The 16,229-nt window shown below is 33.8% G+C and overlaps 1 protein-coding gene across 4 annotated transcripts; it reads right to left on the bottom strand.

Moving 5' to 3' along the window:
• Positions 1-195: 195 nt before the first annotated feature.
• LOC120454819 (ephrin type-B receptor 1-B) lies at positions 196-15,736 on the bottom strand. Of its 4 annotated transcripts, none has more exons than XM_039640270.2 (14): positions 15,457-15,736; positions 14,813-15,185; positions 14,662-14,741; positions 12,789-12,969; positions 10,800-11,285; positions 9,184-10,071; positions 8,946-9,122; positions 6,202-6,249; positions 5,385-5,513; positions 5,227-5,322; positions 4,791-5,161; positions 3,268-3,414; positions 2,874-3,203; positions 196-2,809 (listed from the first exon to the last, which is right to left on the bottom strand). In XM_039640270.2, the coding sequence occupies exons 2-14, from the start codon at positions 15,060-15,062 to the stop codon at positions 2,705-2,707; spliced, it is 3,288 nt and encodes a 1,095-aa protein (XP_039496204.1). In that variant the 5' UTR covers positions 15,063-15,185; positions 15,457-15,736; the 3' UTR covers positions 196-2,704. The 4 variants fall into 4 exon arrangements, with proteins under 4 accessions (XP_039496204.1, XP_039496203.1, XP_039496205.1 ...); XM_039640269.2 differs by having other exon boundaries at positions 15,542-15,736; XM_039640271.2 differs by lacking the exon at positions 15,457-15,736 and adding an exon at positions 15,358-15,375.
• Positions 15,737-16,229: the final 493 nt, after the last annotated feature.

Here is a 16,229-nt window from a genome sequence, read left to right as displayed (position 1 = left end):
TCTTTGGAAATATAAACGAAAATAAAAAAGTCAGAGATTGCCAAATACTCGTTTTATTACAATAATTTACTTTCAGAAACAAGAGGAAGCAATATTAATGCAATATGATGCAGAAATACTAGCACTTGTGTCTGTTTTATTTTAATAATAAAAAGGGATCTGTTGATAAATAATAAATATAGTCGGATCTACATATATATTTAGACGCATATATTTAAAGCTAAGTAAATGCAAAAATAAAAAAACAGCACTCATGAAAATAAATTGACAAAAACAAAAATAAATATTTAAAGTTTTATCGGGTCAGTGTTTGCTTGTTTCCTAGAAATTTCGTTGCGGTTATAAATAAAATACTTCATATGAATTAAATTAACCATCTTTACCATTTTAATTACATTTTCGGAGATATATATGTGCATATGTATAAATATATTTCCATTTTTTTATTTTAAATTTCCTAATTCTAAGGAATTATATTTTATCCTTATTTTGTAGATGCTTGTCTAACCGTCTGAAAATATATACAACATTAAATAGATTAGTTAATTATAGTTAAATAAAATAAAATATAAATTAATGTATAAAGTTTGACCTTGTTTCTTATATATCTTAAAGCTTTTTCTCAAACAAGCTGACACTGCTTCTACGTCCTAAAATCTCTGTACTTAGACTCAACTATCAAACTTTTATAATACGACGGGCAGGCTAGTGATCCAGTTCGCGATCTTGTATACCTTCCAACAGTCTAAGAAACTTTTGAATTTTAGAAAGGAGCCATTTATGATCAGAAACATTGAACCAATACCCGTTACTCATAGAGTAAAAGTGTATACTAGACTCGTTGAAAAGTATGTAACAGGCAGAAGGAAGCGTTTCCGAGCATTTAAAGTATGGGGCCGTCCATAAACCTCGTGACGCTAATTTTGGGCCATTTGCTCCCGATTTGCCAAAAATTTTTTTGCCACGCTCACTCTTATGCCCACAAACCACCAAAAACTGTCAGTGTGGAAATTTCTCGTTTGTACTTCCACTAGCTGAGTAACGGGTATCAGATAGTTGGGGAACTCGACTTAGTATTCTGTCTTGTTTTTTTCTAATATTTATATCCATTACTGAACGATTATTTCTTACTATATGCCGAATTTGTCCACGCCAATACTTTTGAAAAATTTATTGATATTTTTTCTACCCGTTTGATTACTTACTTTTTATATACAATAGATCTGAGACAAATGATTTGCATAGAGAGGACTAATATGATTATATGGACTCGATTGTTGATACTGATCAAGAATATGTAAATTTGTTGAGTTATTAAAGCACTCCAATCTTAACACATAAGCATATATTTAATATGTGCAACACAGAAATTATCATTAGGCAATTTCTGATAGATTGTTTTCCCTTTGTGACACTTATAACCACAACCCCTACTTAATCCCAATTGAACTTGTTAACCGAAACATTAATATCCTTCCGCCTAAACGTTAATAAACTAATACTAATAATAAATAAATTATGCTTATTAAAAAAATCAAGCTACAGGCCATTGATTGTAGTGCTCATACCAGTAAGTGTGCTTTATATGAATAAATAAATATGCTTATTTAATGCAAATATAAAAGTATACTAACAAAAATTTAAATGTAACGTAGGGCTAGATGTAATTTACAATAATATAAGAATATAAAAGAAAATAATTATATTTAAGGTTTTTTTGTAAACTCAAGCACAAAAGAAAATTAAAAATATTTAAGTTGTTTATTAAGTCATTAAAAGTAGTAACGAAAAATTCATTTCTTAGCCAGTAATCTTAACGCAGCTTTCTATGTGCGGTCCAGTAATACTTTTTAATCTGCCAAACAAAGCACAAGAGAGTTGGTACTGTAGAAAACCCTGATATAGACTAATGAATCTTTTGTTGCTGAATTCAGATATAGAGCGATTCGAACGCCACGCAGTTTCAGTACATGGAGACTTTATAGCTCTCAATAGATCGTTTTCCAGTGAAATACTTACTAGACAACATACAATAATATTTTGGAAGTCCTATTAATTTAATAATTCTGAAAAATGATACCACGGTAGTCACATTATTATTTAGGTCGGAATAACGCACATTATTGTAATTTTGTTAGTTTTTATTATTTTATGCAAAGTAAGCCATGAATTAAAATCTAATAAAAAAGAATAATTTTGTTAATGCCACTTTTATCACAAAAAAAAAAATTTAAAACAGCTAGGCAATCATAGCGCCTCTATACTCGTATAATAAGCTTGAAATGTTTTGTATAGTAAATAATTAATACACATTGGTATATAAGGTAATATTTTTTAAACAACGTAAAAACAATATTTTTTCTATTATATAATCTAATGTTCTAGTTAAGAGAACCTATAAAATCCTTATTAAATGTAATGTGTTCTTGTGTTTTTGTATCTCACACGTGTTAATTATATATATTTTTTATAAATTTATATTTATATATATATAACTCGAACTTTCCTAACTGGAAGTCTGTATAATTCGCATAAATTGGCAACAGAAGGTAAAACTGCACGTGAAAATAGTACAACATGAAAGTATATTTTTTGCAGATGTTGATTCAAAATAAGAAAGTTCGACCATATATTATATTATTATTATAATAAATTATGTATTGTTTATATGTACATCTTAAACTACTTTGTAAAAATAAATGGTTTATATTATAGTGTCCAGTTGCCGGGCTTGATGTAAAATCTTCTTTTGATGTCCTACTAAAGTAATTCCCATGTCAGACAGTTGTTGAGCTGTTAGCCTTGATATCTATATACAAAAATTTAAGTCTATTTACTTAATCAAAGAAATGGGTAAAAGTATAATACTTTACCTGTTGAGCATTTACTAAATTAGCCTCTTTAAAATGTTGACAGTATCTAGACATTTTAATGTGCTCTAACCAAAGATCGGTACTTATAAAAATATTTTGACCTCGCTGTGCATCCAAAATATGATTACCGTCTGATTCTGGTGAGTGTCGGGTTGTCAATAATGACTGTGGTTGTCTTGCCAAATTGTCAAGAGTTGAAACTATACTAGCAAATGTGGGACGATGAGTACGTTGCTTTTGCCAGCAATCCAACATTAACTGATAAAGGGCTTCTGGACAGTCCATTGGAGCTGGTAAACGATAGCCCTTTTCAATACTTTTTATGACGTCCTATTGAATGGATAGGTGTAATAGGTATAAATACATATATAATAGACTTTGATTTAGGTCATACCTGATTTGACCAGTTCCAATATGGGCGTTCCCCATAGGACATGACCTCCCATAGAACTACTCCATACGACCAAACATCTGACGCTGAAGTAAATTTTCTAAAAGCAATAGCTTCAGGCGCAGTCCAACGTACAGGAATTTTACCGCCCTTAAAATATAAATATAAAATGTTAATGTAAAAATGAAAAAACGAACACAGAACATTTTGAATGGTCACGCTATTTAAATTTTATATTATTCCTGCGGTGTTAAGGTCTGCTTAAATGAAAAACTTAATTTTTTAAGTTACTCAATATACTTTTAAATAAAAATATGGAAAATCATTTAAAAAAAATGGTTTTGACGGCAGCATAAAATCTAGCGTTGTAACTTTTGACTTTGATTGGAGCGTACCGTAATCAAAACAAGTAAAATTGTTTGTAACTGTTACCAATATTCGTCCCAAATGAAATATCTAATGTTTTTGGTGTGAATATTTTGTATTTTAATATTAGAAGTTAAAAAACAATTAATTTGCCAGTACTGATATTGGTCTACATAAATTTCATTATTTAGCTGTAAAATATTTAAAACACAGTTTAAAACAAGAGTGAACGCTATAGTCGAGTTCCCCGACTATCTGATACCCGTTACTCAGCTAGTAGAAGTGCGAAGGAGAGTCTTCAACACTGACAGTTTTTGGCGGTTTGTGGGCGTTCTTGGCCTGGCCAAGAAAGATAGAAATAGATAGAGTAGATAGAAATTTACAAGACGAATACAAAAATGAAAAAATGTCAAAACATTTTTCAAAAGTGTGGGCGTGACAGCTTTTGGCGATTTGTGGGCGTTAGAGTGGGCGTGGCAAAAAGTTTTTTGGCAAATCGATAGAAATTGACAAGACCAATAAAAAAATTAAAAAACATCAAAACATTTTTCAAAAGTGTGGGCGTGGCAGTTTTGGGCGGTTTATGGGCGTCAGAGTGGGCGTGGCAACATGAATCGACAAACTTGCGCTGCGTCTATGTCTCTGGAGTCTGTGTGCTTAATCTCAACCTTTTGTAGTTCCTAAGATTTCAGCGTTCATACGGACGGACGGACAGACGGACATGGCCAGATCGACTCGGCTGTTGATCCTGATCAAGAATATATATACTTTATATGGTCGGAAACGCTTCCTTCTGCCTGTTACAAACTTTTCAACGAATCTAGTATACCCTTTTACTCTACGAGTAACGGGTATAAGTATGCGTTGTAATTTCTCTTTTTTCTTTCTAATTTTTGTTTTGTTTTTGAAAGTTATCAATTTTCTTAAATAAAAATGGATTTCGTAAAAATACTCGCAAACTTAGTATACAGAGGTTATCGCGAGTACTTTCAAACGTAACGTAAAAATCACATGATATTAATAGATGGTTTAACCATTTATAAAATCTGTTCTATTCGTAATAAACCCATAGCAATGGTACTGTTAACAAAAATAGTATTGTGGATTTTCTAATGCTTTAAAAAAAATAAATTTATAACTATCCATTTAATTATACTTACACGAGTTGTATATGCATCACTTGCATTTTCAATTTCACGCGACAATCCAAAGTCCGCGATTTTGCATATTAATTGGGCATTTACAAGAACATTACGTGCCGCCAAGTCTCTGTGTACATAATTCATTTCACTTAAATATGACATCCCGCTGGCAATACCCCGAAGCATAACTATAAGCTGTAATGTTTGAAACTTTCCATCATTCACGCGAAGAAATGTGTCTAAGCTGCCATTTTCCATGTACTCAGTAATAATCATAACTGGATTAGACCGAGTAACTACTCCCTGTAGGTAAATAACATTTGGGTGATCAAACTGTCCCATAATAGAAGCCTCTGTCAAAAAGTCACAGCGAGCTTTTTCCGAAGATCCTGTCAAGAAAAATGTTTTAAATGTTAAAACAAATAATTAGTTTTTAACCCAATTGCAAACTTGCCTGGTTTCAAAGTCTTTATTGCAACATCAATGTCCTGTACAAAGTTTGGGGGTATTTTTAAGCGACCGCGGCAGACATCGCCAAATTCTCCACCACCTTAAAAATTTTTTGGTCATAAGTATACTTAAGTATTAGTATGAATATTACAAAAATCTTACCGATAATAGCTTCTATTGTAATGTAGTTTGCATCGATTTCTCGAGCAAATTCCCTTATTGCTTGATTAGGATCTTCATATGTATGCGGATCTACGTAGCTTCTACTATTTCCAAATAAAGGAGTCGTCACTAAAATAGACATAGGAAAATAAGAGGCTTTACCAAATTTCCCGTTAAGCTCTAAAATATTTAAGTAATATGTATATACATGATTAATGTTAAAGGAATATTTTTATTAGTTTGGTTTGAAAAGAATTAGCCAAAATTCTCTACTATGGTAGTCTGTTTTCAAATTTTTTTGAAATGTTTGAAGCATAAAAGAGGTACAATTTTACACACTCTAATTCGGAGTGCATGAGTTTAAACTTGTTACAGGTCCATAAGTGCTGTTTATTGTATACCCTGTATAGGATGCTAAAAAAAATGATGCTTAATTAAAATTTAGGTAATTGTGAAAACAATGTATGTATTGTTGAAGACGCAAGCTCGAAAACCAAAACTGGATTTCAGCTTAACAGAATGTTTTAAGTTGAAAGTAAACACGCCTGTAGTAATTGATTTCGAAAGCTGAAAATCTACATATATGAGTATCTACTTCTAATGACTACACCGTCCATTTTATAACTTTTAAACGGTAACTTTTGAAAAACTTATCCGAGTTTAAGTTCTCGGAGAAGTACATGTCTGCAAATTAGTTAATTGTCGTTGAAAAAAGGTGGATTGTTACAAATTTTTAAAATATAAGAAGCATGCAACCAAAACCACTTATTCAATCTTAGAATGTAGAGAAAATGTACAAATTCACAAAAAGATATACCGTTTAAATGAAGTGTTTTAACAATTGGAGTAGTATCCATAGAATTAACTAAAAATAAAAATAAAAATATATGTTGTATTGTATTGATGAAGCATTTGTAGTTACCAAATCAAAGATTCACAAATAAAAAGGTTATACTCGGCCATCCGACTTGCGGATACTTATATAGCCAATACTTATTTATCGACAAGCCAAAAGACAATTTAAAAGACAAAAAAAATGTTAAAAATATCAAAATATTTTTTAAATGTGTGGGCGTGTGAAAAAGTTTTTTGGCAAATCGATAGAAATTTACAAGACTAACAAACAAAGGAAAATATATCAAAAACTTTTTTCAAAAGTGTGGGCGTGGCTGTTTTGGGCGGTTCAGGGGCGTACGAGTGGGAGTGGCAACAGGGTCAACAGACTTGCGCTGCATCTATGACTCAGGAGTCTACATGCTAAATCTCAGCTTTTATAGTTCCTGAGATCTCGACGTTCATACGGATATACTTTATACTACTATATACTTGATATGGTCGGAAAGCTTCCTTCTGCTGTTACATACTTTTCAACGAATCTAGTATACCCTTTTTACTCTACGACTAACGGGTATAAATATGCCTAATATGCTGAATTGCATATTTAATTAGTCAAAATACCTAAATATGCCGAACCAGGAAAGAAATGGAATATGTAAAATGTTACAAAAATAACGAACTTTTTTATTACTTTTTATTTAAATGATTTATATCCTTTCAGAGGGTTTTTCATTTATATGCAATTGGTTTCGGGACGAAACCATAATTATAAGAAATATTTGTATGGTATCGATGAATAACATTATTGTCAAATTTTAATATATTTGAATCGATACATATACACATCTAATAAGATTAACTACTCGAGTCGAATTGCAAATGGCCGTCTGTCTTGAACGTCTTGATCCGGAAACCATAGGATAGAAATTTGCGATTAAGCCCATAGATTCTAATGACGCCTATTCCGTCCCAGTTCTCGACATCGTAAACGTGTTCCCATTTCTAATCAAAAATTTACACTACTAACAAATATGTGAAAAAATATCAAAACATTTATCATTTAACACTAACCGTTTCCGACGGTTTGTGCGCGTAAGAGTGGGTGTGGTAAAAAATGTTTCGATAGAAATTTACTAGACTAAGAAAATTTACTAGACTAAGAAAATCACGTTTGTCAAAAGTGTGGGTGTGGCAGCTTTGAGCGGTTTGTGGGCGTTAGAGTGGGCGTGGCAACATCAGTCAACAAACTTGCGCTGCCGGTATGTCCCAGGAGCTTGCATGCCAAATCTCAACTTTCTAGCTTTTATTTGTAACGTTTTACGTAAGCCAACTATTTCGTAGCCAACTAATCATAGTCACACATACAAAAGTAAATACTCTGCAGGTTAAAGCTTTCGCTCTTAGCATGAACGTTATTATTCACAACTCTAGAAAAGGAGAGAATAATCTGAAAGAAGAATTGATGCGCAAAGCACGTAAAAAAGATTTTGAAAAAGAAAAAGTAATTTAATAGATTCGTTCTACGTAAAGTATATTATGTAGAGTAAATTGGCATTGCCAACAAGGTTTATCGAATATAGTATAAACTTTTACTAAACGAGTAACTGGAATAAAAAAAATTGGGTTTGGCCCGCGGAGGGGAAGTCAAAGAATGCAAGAATACAATTACCAAACGGCAGTGAAAAATGTACAAAGCCCCAAAAATTAATTAAATGTAACGAAGAACAATTTTTGGGTAAAAACAACTTCGGTAACAAAAGTGACCCCTTTCCATCATGATGCGTTAAGCATAAACGTTTTGCTCAAAGCAGGAAATAAAAAACAAAAGAGAACGCTATAGTCGAGTTCCCCGACTATCTGATACCCGTTACTCAGCTAGTGGAAGGGAGAAGGAGAGTCTTAAACACAGTTTTTGGCGGTTTGTAGGCGTTATAGTGGGCGTGGCAGAACGTTTTTTGGCAAATCGATAGAAGTTTACAAGACCAATACAAAAATGAAAAAATATCAAAACATTTTTCAAAAGTTTGGGCGTAGCAGCTTTGGACGGTTTGTGGGCGTTAGAGTGGGCGTGGCAAAAAGTTTTTTGGCAAATCGATAGAAATTTACAAGACCAATACAAAAATGAAAAAATATCAAAACATTTTTCAAAAGTGTGGGCGTGGCAGTTTTGGCTACTGATCCTGATCAAGAATATATATACTTTATATGGTCGGAAACGCTTCCTTCTGCCTGTTACATACTTTTCAACTAATCTAGTATACCCTTTTACTCTACGAGTAACGGGTATAATAAATAAGTCTGGTAACGCAATGTTACACCATCTCCGTTATCCATTTTCTATTTTGCCATTAACTCCCACCCAATTAAGTTCGTTGCTTACGCTAACGACTGAATAAAAGAACACAATATAAGAAAAATCCCCTCCGCAAACGTTTCATCACTCTTTTATATATTAAATCAAAGGTGCACGTGCTCAGTTGCCTCCCTTCCAATACATAATTAAGAAATCCGTCACATACACTGACGAGCAAAACTGTAATACGAGTTGCATATTCTAACTTCAACGGTCAGTATCTTCTCTCCTATTTTATGTACGATAATAATCTTAGTCTTGTTTTGTGAGCATATGCAAATTCTGGTTATTTTATCTAGTTAAGATTTGTATTTCTATAGTTTTAATTTGTATATGCACAACTAATAAATTATTTTTAAAAATACTCTTACCTTCGTTGCTGGCGTAATCAAGTGGTAATGGCAAATGATTTGTAGATTTTTTATCAAGTTCATCTTGATGCTTGGATCTCATAAAATATACTGTAGCTATTATAAAAATTACTAAAAATAGTACAGCCGTCACGATGGCTCCAGCAATAAATCGTATTTGGACAGAATCGTCGTATACTGTTATAATGGAATACATTATTAAATATGACTGGAGCATAAATAAAAGAATGATAATTACCTGACCCAACGGATTGAAGAGTTTGGGCGTAAATCATGTTACTATAAGAACCAAACCCATGAATCGTTTTACAGCGAACTTGAAATCCATACTCCGTATTTTCTAACAGTCCTACTATATGTGCTTTCGTTTCCTTTGTATTCAGAGCTGATTTATTTATAGCATCTAATTCGACCTTTGGAAACCAACGCACTTCATAAAATTCAAGCGGAGAATCACTTTGAACAGGTTTATCCCATTCTAGATCGGCATCTGTGCTAGTTATAGCCAATATACGCAAGCTAAAAACTGTCGAGAGCAAAACCGACTCAGTTGTAAAAACGATTTCAGCATGACCGGTCTTTACTTCGTTCAAATCCAACGGTATATTTAAGAACGACGTATTTAGCAATGTTATGTCATTTACTGCCACTAGTGAAGTCTCGTTGGAGTGCCTGTTAGAATCGGTAATATGGGACGCGCTATTTATTGCGTGTATCTGCAAAGTGTATGTCGTTACCGGTTCAAGATTTGTAAGTGTTATTTTTGTTTCGTTAAATGTGTCAGTTGAGGGATTGTACACTACATTTGGGCTGCAATTAACACATTTGATCTTGTACACAATATCACTGTGGTACATTTTAGGCTGAGTTTCGAGTAAAAGTGATTCATTTCTGGCTGGTGCGCTCCAAGATATTATGGCACTTGTTTGATCAACGAACAACAAAGTGAGATTAGTAGGCGCAGCTGGTGGACTATAACATGGCATATGTCGACCATCGTTTGGATGTCTATAGTATCCAGACACACACTTGCAGAAAGGTGAACCAGTATTTGAAGCATTTGAATTGGGAGGACAAGGAGTACATTTTGTTACCTCTGGAGACTTAAATGTTCCAAATGGACATTCTGAAAAAAAAAAAAATCTTTTAAATACTACAGCTCAGTACTTGATTATGTCGTACTCTTTCTGAGAGCAGTTATGCCTTCGTTCCGCAAAGCAAGTGCAAAAATCAGGTGCTGCACAACAATTGCGAAACATAGCCTACGCGCTTTATAAATAGTCATGATCAGCAACCAGTAATTACAAAAAAAAAAAAAAAAACAAGAGAGAACGCTATAGTTGAGTTCCCCGACTATCTGATACCCGTTACTCAGCTAGTGGAAGTGCAAAGGAGTGTCTTCAACTCTGACAGTTTTTGGCGGTTTGTGGGCGTTGGAGTGGGCGTGGCAAATTTTTTTTTGGCAAATTGATAGAAATTTACAAGACCAATACAAAAATGAAAAAATATCAAAACAGAAAATAACAAAATATCAAAGTGTGGGCGTGGCAGCTTTGGGCGGTTTGTGGGCGTTGGAGTGGGCGTGGCAAGATGAATCGACAAACTTGCGCTGCTTCTATGTCTCTGAAGTCTGTATGCTTTGAAGTTCCCGAGATCTCGACGTTCATACGGACGGACAGACGGACATGGCCAGATCGACTCGGCTATTGATCCTGATCAAGAATATATATACTTTATATGGTCGGAAACGCTTCCTTCTGCCTGTTACATACTTTTCAACGAATCTAGTATACCCTTTTACTCTACGAGTAACGGGTATAAAAAAGGGAGAATGGCTTTGGAAATAATACGAACCTGTACAAGTTTTATTGATGTAATTCGGCTCATAGCCAGCCTTGCAACGACAACCACCTGTAAGAATTGTCCATTTTCCATCACCTTTGCATAGGTAGGTTGGCGGCTCATACGGTTCTGCGTTTTCGACACAAGTTCCATTTTGTTTCTCAATTATAGTAATTTCTCTTCCCGTAGGTGTTTCGTTGAAGTGTGCAAAGTTTTCGGTAACAGCGGGACACGTAATATAATATACTTTTACCGCCAGGACGCTAATACAAGCGCCCTGATCTCTGAAAGCAAAATATACGCCTTTTTTGTTCACGGCTATGCTCTTCACCTCAGTGTTAATATCTACATCGGAGTTCTGATTGAAGCGCCCCTCACCAGCCGCGATGCGAGCAATCAGCCTGTAACTGTCTGTTTGCCATGGAGGAGGTTCTCGAGTAGCAGCATCAAACTCGTAAAAAAGTAAGCTAAATGTTTCCTTGCATGACAAAGCGTTTCCTAAAATAAAACAATAGTTTTTAAATCGTTTTTCTAAATTAAATAAATTGCACTAAAAAAACAATGCACAACGCAATATATAACCGGTACTGCAAAAATTTGTTCACCAATACCAATTTATTTTGTTTAACTTCATTAACATAAATTATTTCTATATTATATTATTTTGTATAAAACTTTTCTAATTCTTGTGCTAAGACAGGGAAAATTATTCGATTAACAGAAATAATAGTGAGTCATTAGCACCGTTTATACGCAGCGAAATTAATACCGTATGAACACTGGTATCGCAAGTATGTATGTATGTTGAATATTCTATTTAATATCATTATATTTTTGTTAAAACCTTTCGATATTGCAAAGACTTTTAAAAACGAACTACTAAGTATATTGACAAAAGAAACCTTAATATATGTGAATAAATTAGAAGGAAACGATGTTCTTCGACTAACACATACCCGTTAACCGTTCAAGAAAGTACAATTGGCAGTATAATAGCAAATATATCCGACATCGCAAACAAGCGCCACTTATCGGCGGTTGTATTTATTGCTTTCCAGTAACGCATTATGGTACGCATTTAAATTATATAATGTAAATCTTCTGAAGTAACATATTTACTTGAAATAATTTTAGTATAAGGTGTTGGAATTAATTCGTAGCGTTTTACGAAAGATAACGCTGACCAACTATTCATAGTCACACACACAAAAGTACATACTCTGCTGGAAGCTACTGACATAGCGCATCTTTACCAGTATTTGACATTTCCTTATGGTGTTCAAAGCAATTGTTGTGTAGTATCAAACATGTCAAAGTTTGTGCCTGAAAAATCGTTTTTGCGGGGATTGTTACTTTATTATTTTAACGTTGCAAAAACGATTTTTCAGGCACAAACTTCGACATGTTTAATACTGCACAACAATGGCTATGAACACCATAAGGAAATGTCAAATACTGGTAAAGATGCGCTATGTCAGAAGCTTTCAGCAGAGTATTTACTTTTGTGTGTGTGACTATGAATAGTTGGCTAGCGTCATCTTTCGTAAAACGCTACGAATTATTTCCAAAACCTAGTATACTTTTTTATATAATAAATAGTTTTGGCCAAAAGATGTATCGCATGTCTCTTAAAGGGTTTGGGAATTTTCGAGACTTAGATATTACGGGTTCAATATGACGGTTAGATATCGGTAGAAATTGGCAGAAAAATAATAAAAACCATAAATTTAATTTGTAGAAGTGCAGCCTAAGCGTCCATAGACCTTATCCCAACTTTTTAGGTTCTATAATTCCTAAATTTTGGTTTTCAAACGGTCATACAAATCGATCCTAAATAAAAATATTTATGCTTAAAATGGTCGGAATCGTTTCCTTCTACATTTCTACGAATCTAGTACATCCTATACCTATTAAACCAAAAATAAAAATCCGAGAAATATATCGTATTAATGAAGAGGTCGTATTATTTTTTAGTGTTAAAAAACAATTTTATATATTTACCTGGGAATAAAGAACAATCACGTATTGTGAACTGAATTTCAATATAAAGTCGGTTTGCTGATCCACGATCAATAAACGGCGACCACAACCAGTTATTGACGTTGTGATATGCCACATCGCACACCACATAGCTTCTCCAGTTTATGCCCTTAACGAAGTCGGTAAATGACTCTTCCACCCACTAAAAGTAGTCAAGGTTAGGCAATATTTTATTAGGCAATTACGCGATATTTCTGATCAATAAATATTTACCAAAATAAAACACTAAAATGAAACAAAATCGAACTTAATAAGATCATATTACATTATAAACTTAGACAAGGAGATTCGCTGGATCCGTTTTGTTGATAATAGCTTATATATAATATTTATCGAAAAAAGGAGGCTAGGTTCGGCAAGCCGAGCACGGTTGCTAACAAAAAAAATATCACCACCAAAGCGTACTTTATTCTCGGTGAAATAATTAAGGGCTGCGGTACCGTTATTAGGAACACCGATTATTCACATATAAACAGGTATTTTCCCTATCCGAATTAAAAAAAAAATTTTGTGCGACAAGGTCAAAAATGAGACGAAAAAGAAAATAGCAGCACTATCTATATTTTTAAATATGTATTCAATACATGTGGAAGGTTTGTTTTAGTAAAAAGCACATGGTTATAAAATGGTATGGTCTTCTTTCCCGTAAAATGGAGTTTGGGCAATACATTGGATTGGTTTTTAAGGAAACATTTTAAAGACGGTGATGCTACCCTTTGCCGAATACGATATGCCGCTAATTCCAACAAAAACGTAATCCCATCGAAAATTCTTGGTCGGATATTAGAAAAGCGGTTGTAGCTTCTAAGCCAACTAACAACGAATACCTTTGGGCTGTAATTAAGAAGTTGTGGAGCAAAATGTCCCTAAAACGGAGCCAGGACCTGGTTGATTCCATGACAAAAGCACCTGTTATTGGTAATAAGGGATACACTACCAAATATTAAATTATTGGGATGGGTGAAGTTTTAGAACGCAAACACTTGTTATAAGTGTTTTTTTGCTATCAAGTTTTAAATTGAAATTTTAAATTTTTGCATGAAGTGGTGCTTTTTTATTTTTCCCCTAATTTTGTAGTTTTGTAGTAATAAAGTTTATTATTTAAAATAAAAATTATTAAAAAAATTGTACGTATTTTTTATATTCTAATAAGTGAATTATTTACCCTTTCTAAAAAGGTATTTCAGCTTATTTTAAACCCTAAGTTATAGGGACTTATACAATCTTTTATTGGGCAAAATGTTTCATTTTATTTTTCGCATCTGTATCATATTATAAATTAAGAGGCGGAAATTTAGAGGAAACATTTTTCAAAAGTGTGGTTGTGGCAGTTTTTGGCGGTTTGTGGGCGTTGCAACATGGGGCAACAAACTGGAGCTGCGTCTATGTCTCTAGAGTCGGAATGCTGAATCTCAACTTTCTAGCTTTTATAGTTCCTGAGATCTGAGGTCTTTATAAGGACGGGCAGATAGACGTGGCCAGATCGACTCGGCTATTGATCCTGTATATGGTCTAAAACGCTTCTTGATGCCTGTTACATACTTTTCAACGAACATACTTTTTACTCTACGAGTAACGGGTATATAAAATAAATAATACAAACTGGAGCTGCGTCTATGTCTCTAGAGTCGGAATGCTGAATCTCAACTTTCTAGCTTTTATAGTTCCTGAGATCTGAGGTCTTTATAAGGACGGGCAGATAGACGTGGCCAGATCGACTCGGCTATTGATCCTGTATATGGTCTAAAACGCTTCTTGATGCCTGTTACATACTTTTCAACGAACATACTTTTTACTCTACGAGTAACGGGTATATAAAATAAATAATACTTACCCCCGGTGTTTGGGCTTGAGGGCCATACGGATACCTGGTCCACTCCAATGTAGCTTCTCTAGTTGTATCCAATAGAACGACTGCAGAAATTCGTGTACATTAAAAATATATAATTTGCTGTTAAGGCTTAATGCCGTTGAGCAGTACGTACCCTGATCTGCATGTGCCAATTTAAAGTGAATTGAAATTAAAATAAGTAGTATTGTGCTCAGTAATGACATTCTCCAAAACAATTGAGATCTGATTTGCTCGTTAATTGGAGCTTGAACTTTGTAAATCGCACAGTTGAAGGTGCTTAAACCATCATTTTGTACGGAAGTTTGAATTGTTTCGGAATAAGTATTGCCTTTAATACCAATATATTTGGCATCTTTGTCATTTGGGTGACACCCGGACACCATTTTCGTTTTGTTGGGATCGTTTTCCAGCAGTTTTATTTTTTAATCGGCTTGTACGCACATTGATGCGGATATACCAAGATTGAGAGCATTATTTGTGTTTCGGGTCCAGTTTTTAAGCCAAGACTGAAAAATAAATTAACTTGCTTTAGTGTACATTTTGTAACCATGCATGGTAATTTAAAAAAATTTTTTTTTTGGGACCCGTTCCCAAACATTTTTGAGTCAGTATTCACTGTCATATGTGCATGTGTATATATACATGGAAGCGTATACACATATGGACCTGCATTGATACCTGCATTTTCCGATTCTGCTATATACATACATATTGTGTATGTATGCTTGTCAAGGGACGCTAGCTTTGATTTAAAAATTTGATGTTACGGATAATTACTGTTATGGCCTTGAAACACAAGATATTTAACCGTCTTGCATTGGTTTATATGTAAATATTGTATATCTGCCTCACTGATTAATACCTGCGCGGCGGACTGATATTCTGTAATTGTCTTTATTTTAAAGTGGCTCTTTTACGCCCAAAAAACCCCTTGTTGATTTGGTATGGGTACTTGGTAGGGACCAGAATGTCATTTTCAATGTATTTTCTGTGACTTTTTTATTCTTCAAATTCACTTTTACTTAGACAGCAATTCTGTTAAAACTCTCGGTATCGATAACTTTTATATCGACATTAAAATCCATGAAAACTAATTTTCTATAAAAGGTGAAGTCAACATAGCATCGACGATATACGACCCAATTTGAAATAATAAAAAACGGTACAAAAAGAGATAGTAGCATAACTTACTTTCGAGAGAAAACCATTCTTACATAATATTTGTCTCTCTGCTTAATATTAAAATGATATTTTACTCGATGACAGCATTTATCCGAATTCATATATGCTTGCTCCCGTTGTAATCTACTTGATCGTCCATTCGTTTGCTTAAGTAAATCCGCGAAACACCAACATAGCAACAGCAGTTGACGGAATTCGACTAGTAGAGTTTTTAAAATGCGCTTTTGTGACTACTGCAATAGGGACCGCACGAAAAAAAAATTATCAAGAATTTAAACTGCATTCAAAATGGAAGTTTAATTCTGAATAATCACCAAGATGATTATACAAATTACCCGCTGCTTAGCAAATGTAAGTGCGAACGAGAT

The sequence above is a fragment of the Drosophila santomea genome, chromosome 4, assembly GCF_016746245.2.
Source record: "Drosophila santomea strain STO CAGO 1482 chromosome 4, Prin_Dsan_1.1, whole genome shotgun sequence".
Lineage (NCBI taxonomy): Eukaryota > Metazoa > Arthropoda > Insecta > Diptera > Drosophilidae > Drosophila > Drosophila santomea.
This window is presented reverse-complemented; position numbering and strand designations above follow the sequence as displayed.

Excerpts from the sequence above, each read along its gene's own strand:
- LOC120454819 (XM_039640270.2), bottom strand. The coding sequence starts at position 15,062 with ATGGTGTCCGGGTGTCACCCAAATGACAAAGATGCCAAATATATTGGT. Across the intron at positions 11,286-12,788 it reads TGATTGTTCTTTATTCCCAG|GAAACGCTTTGTCATGCAAG; the intron begins GTAAATATATAA and ends GTTTTATTTTAG. Across the intron at positions 5,323-5,384 it reads TACAATAGAAGCTATTATCG|GTGGTGGAGAATTTGGCGAT; the intron begins GTAAGATTTTTG and ends AAAATTTTTAAG.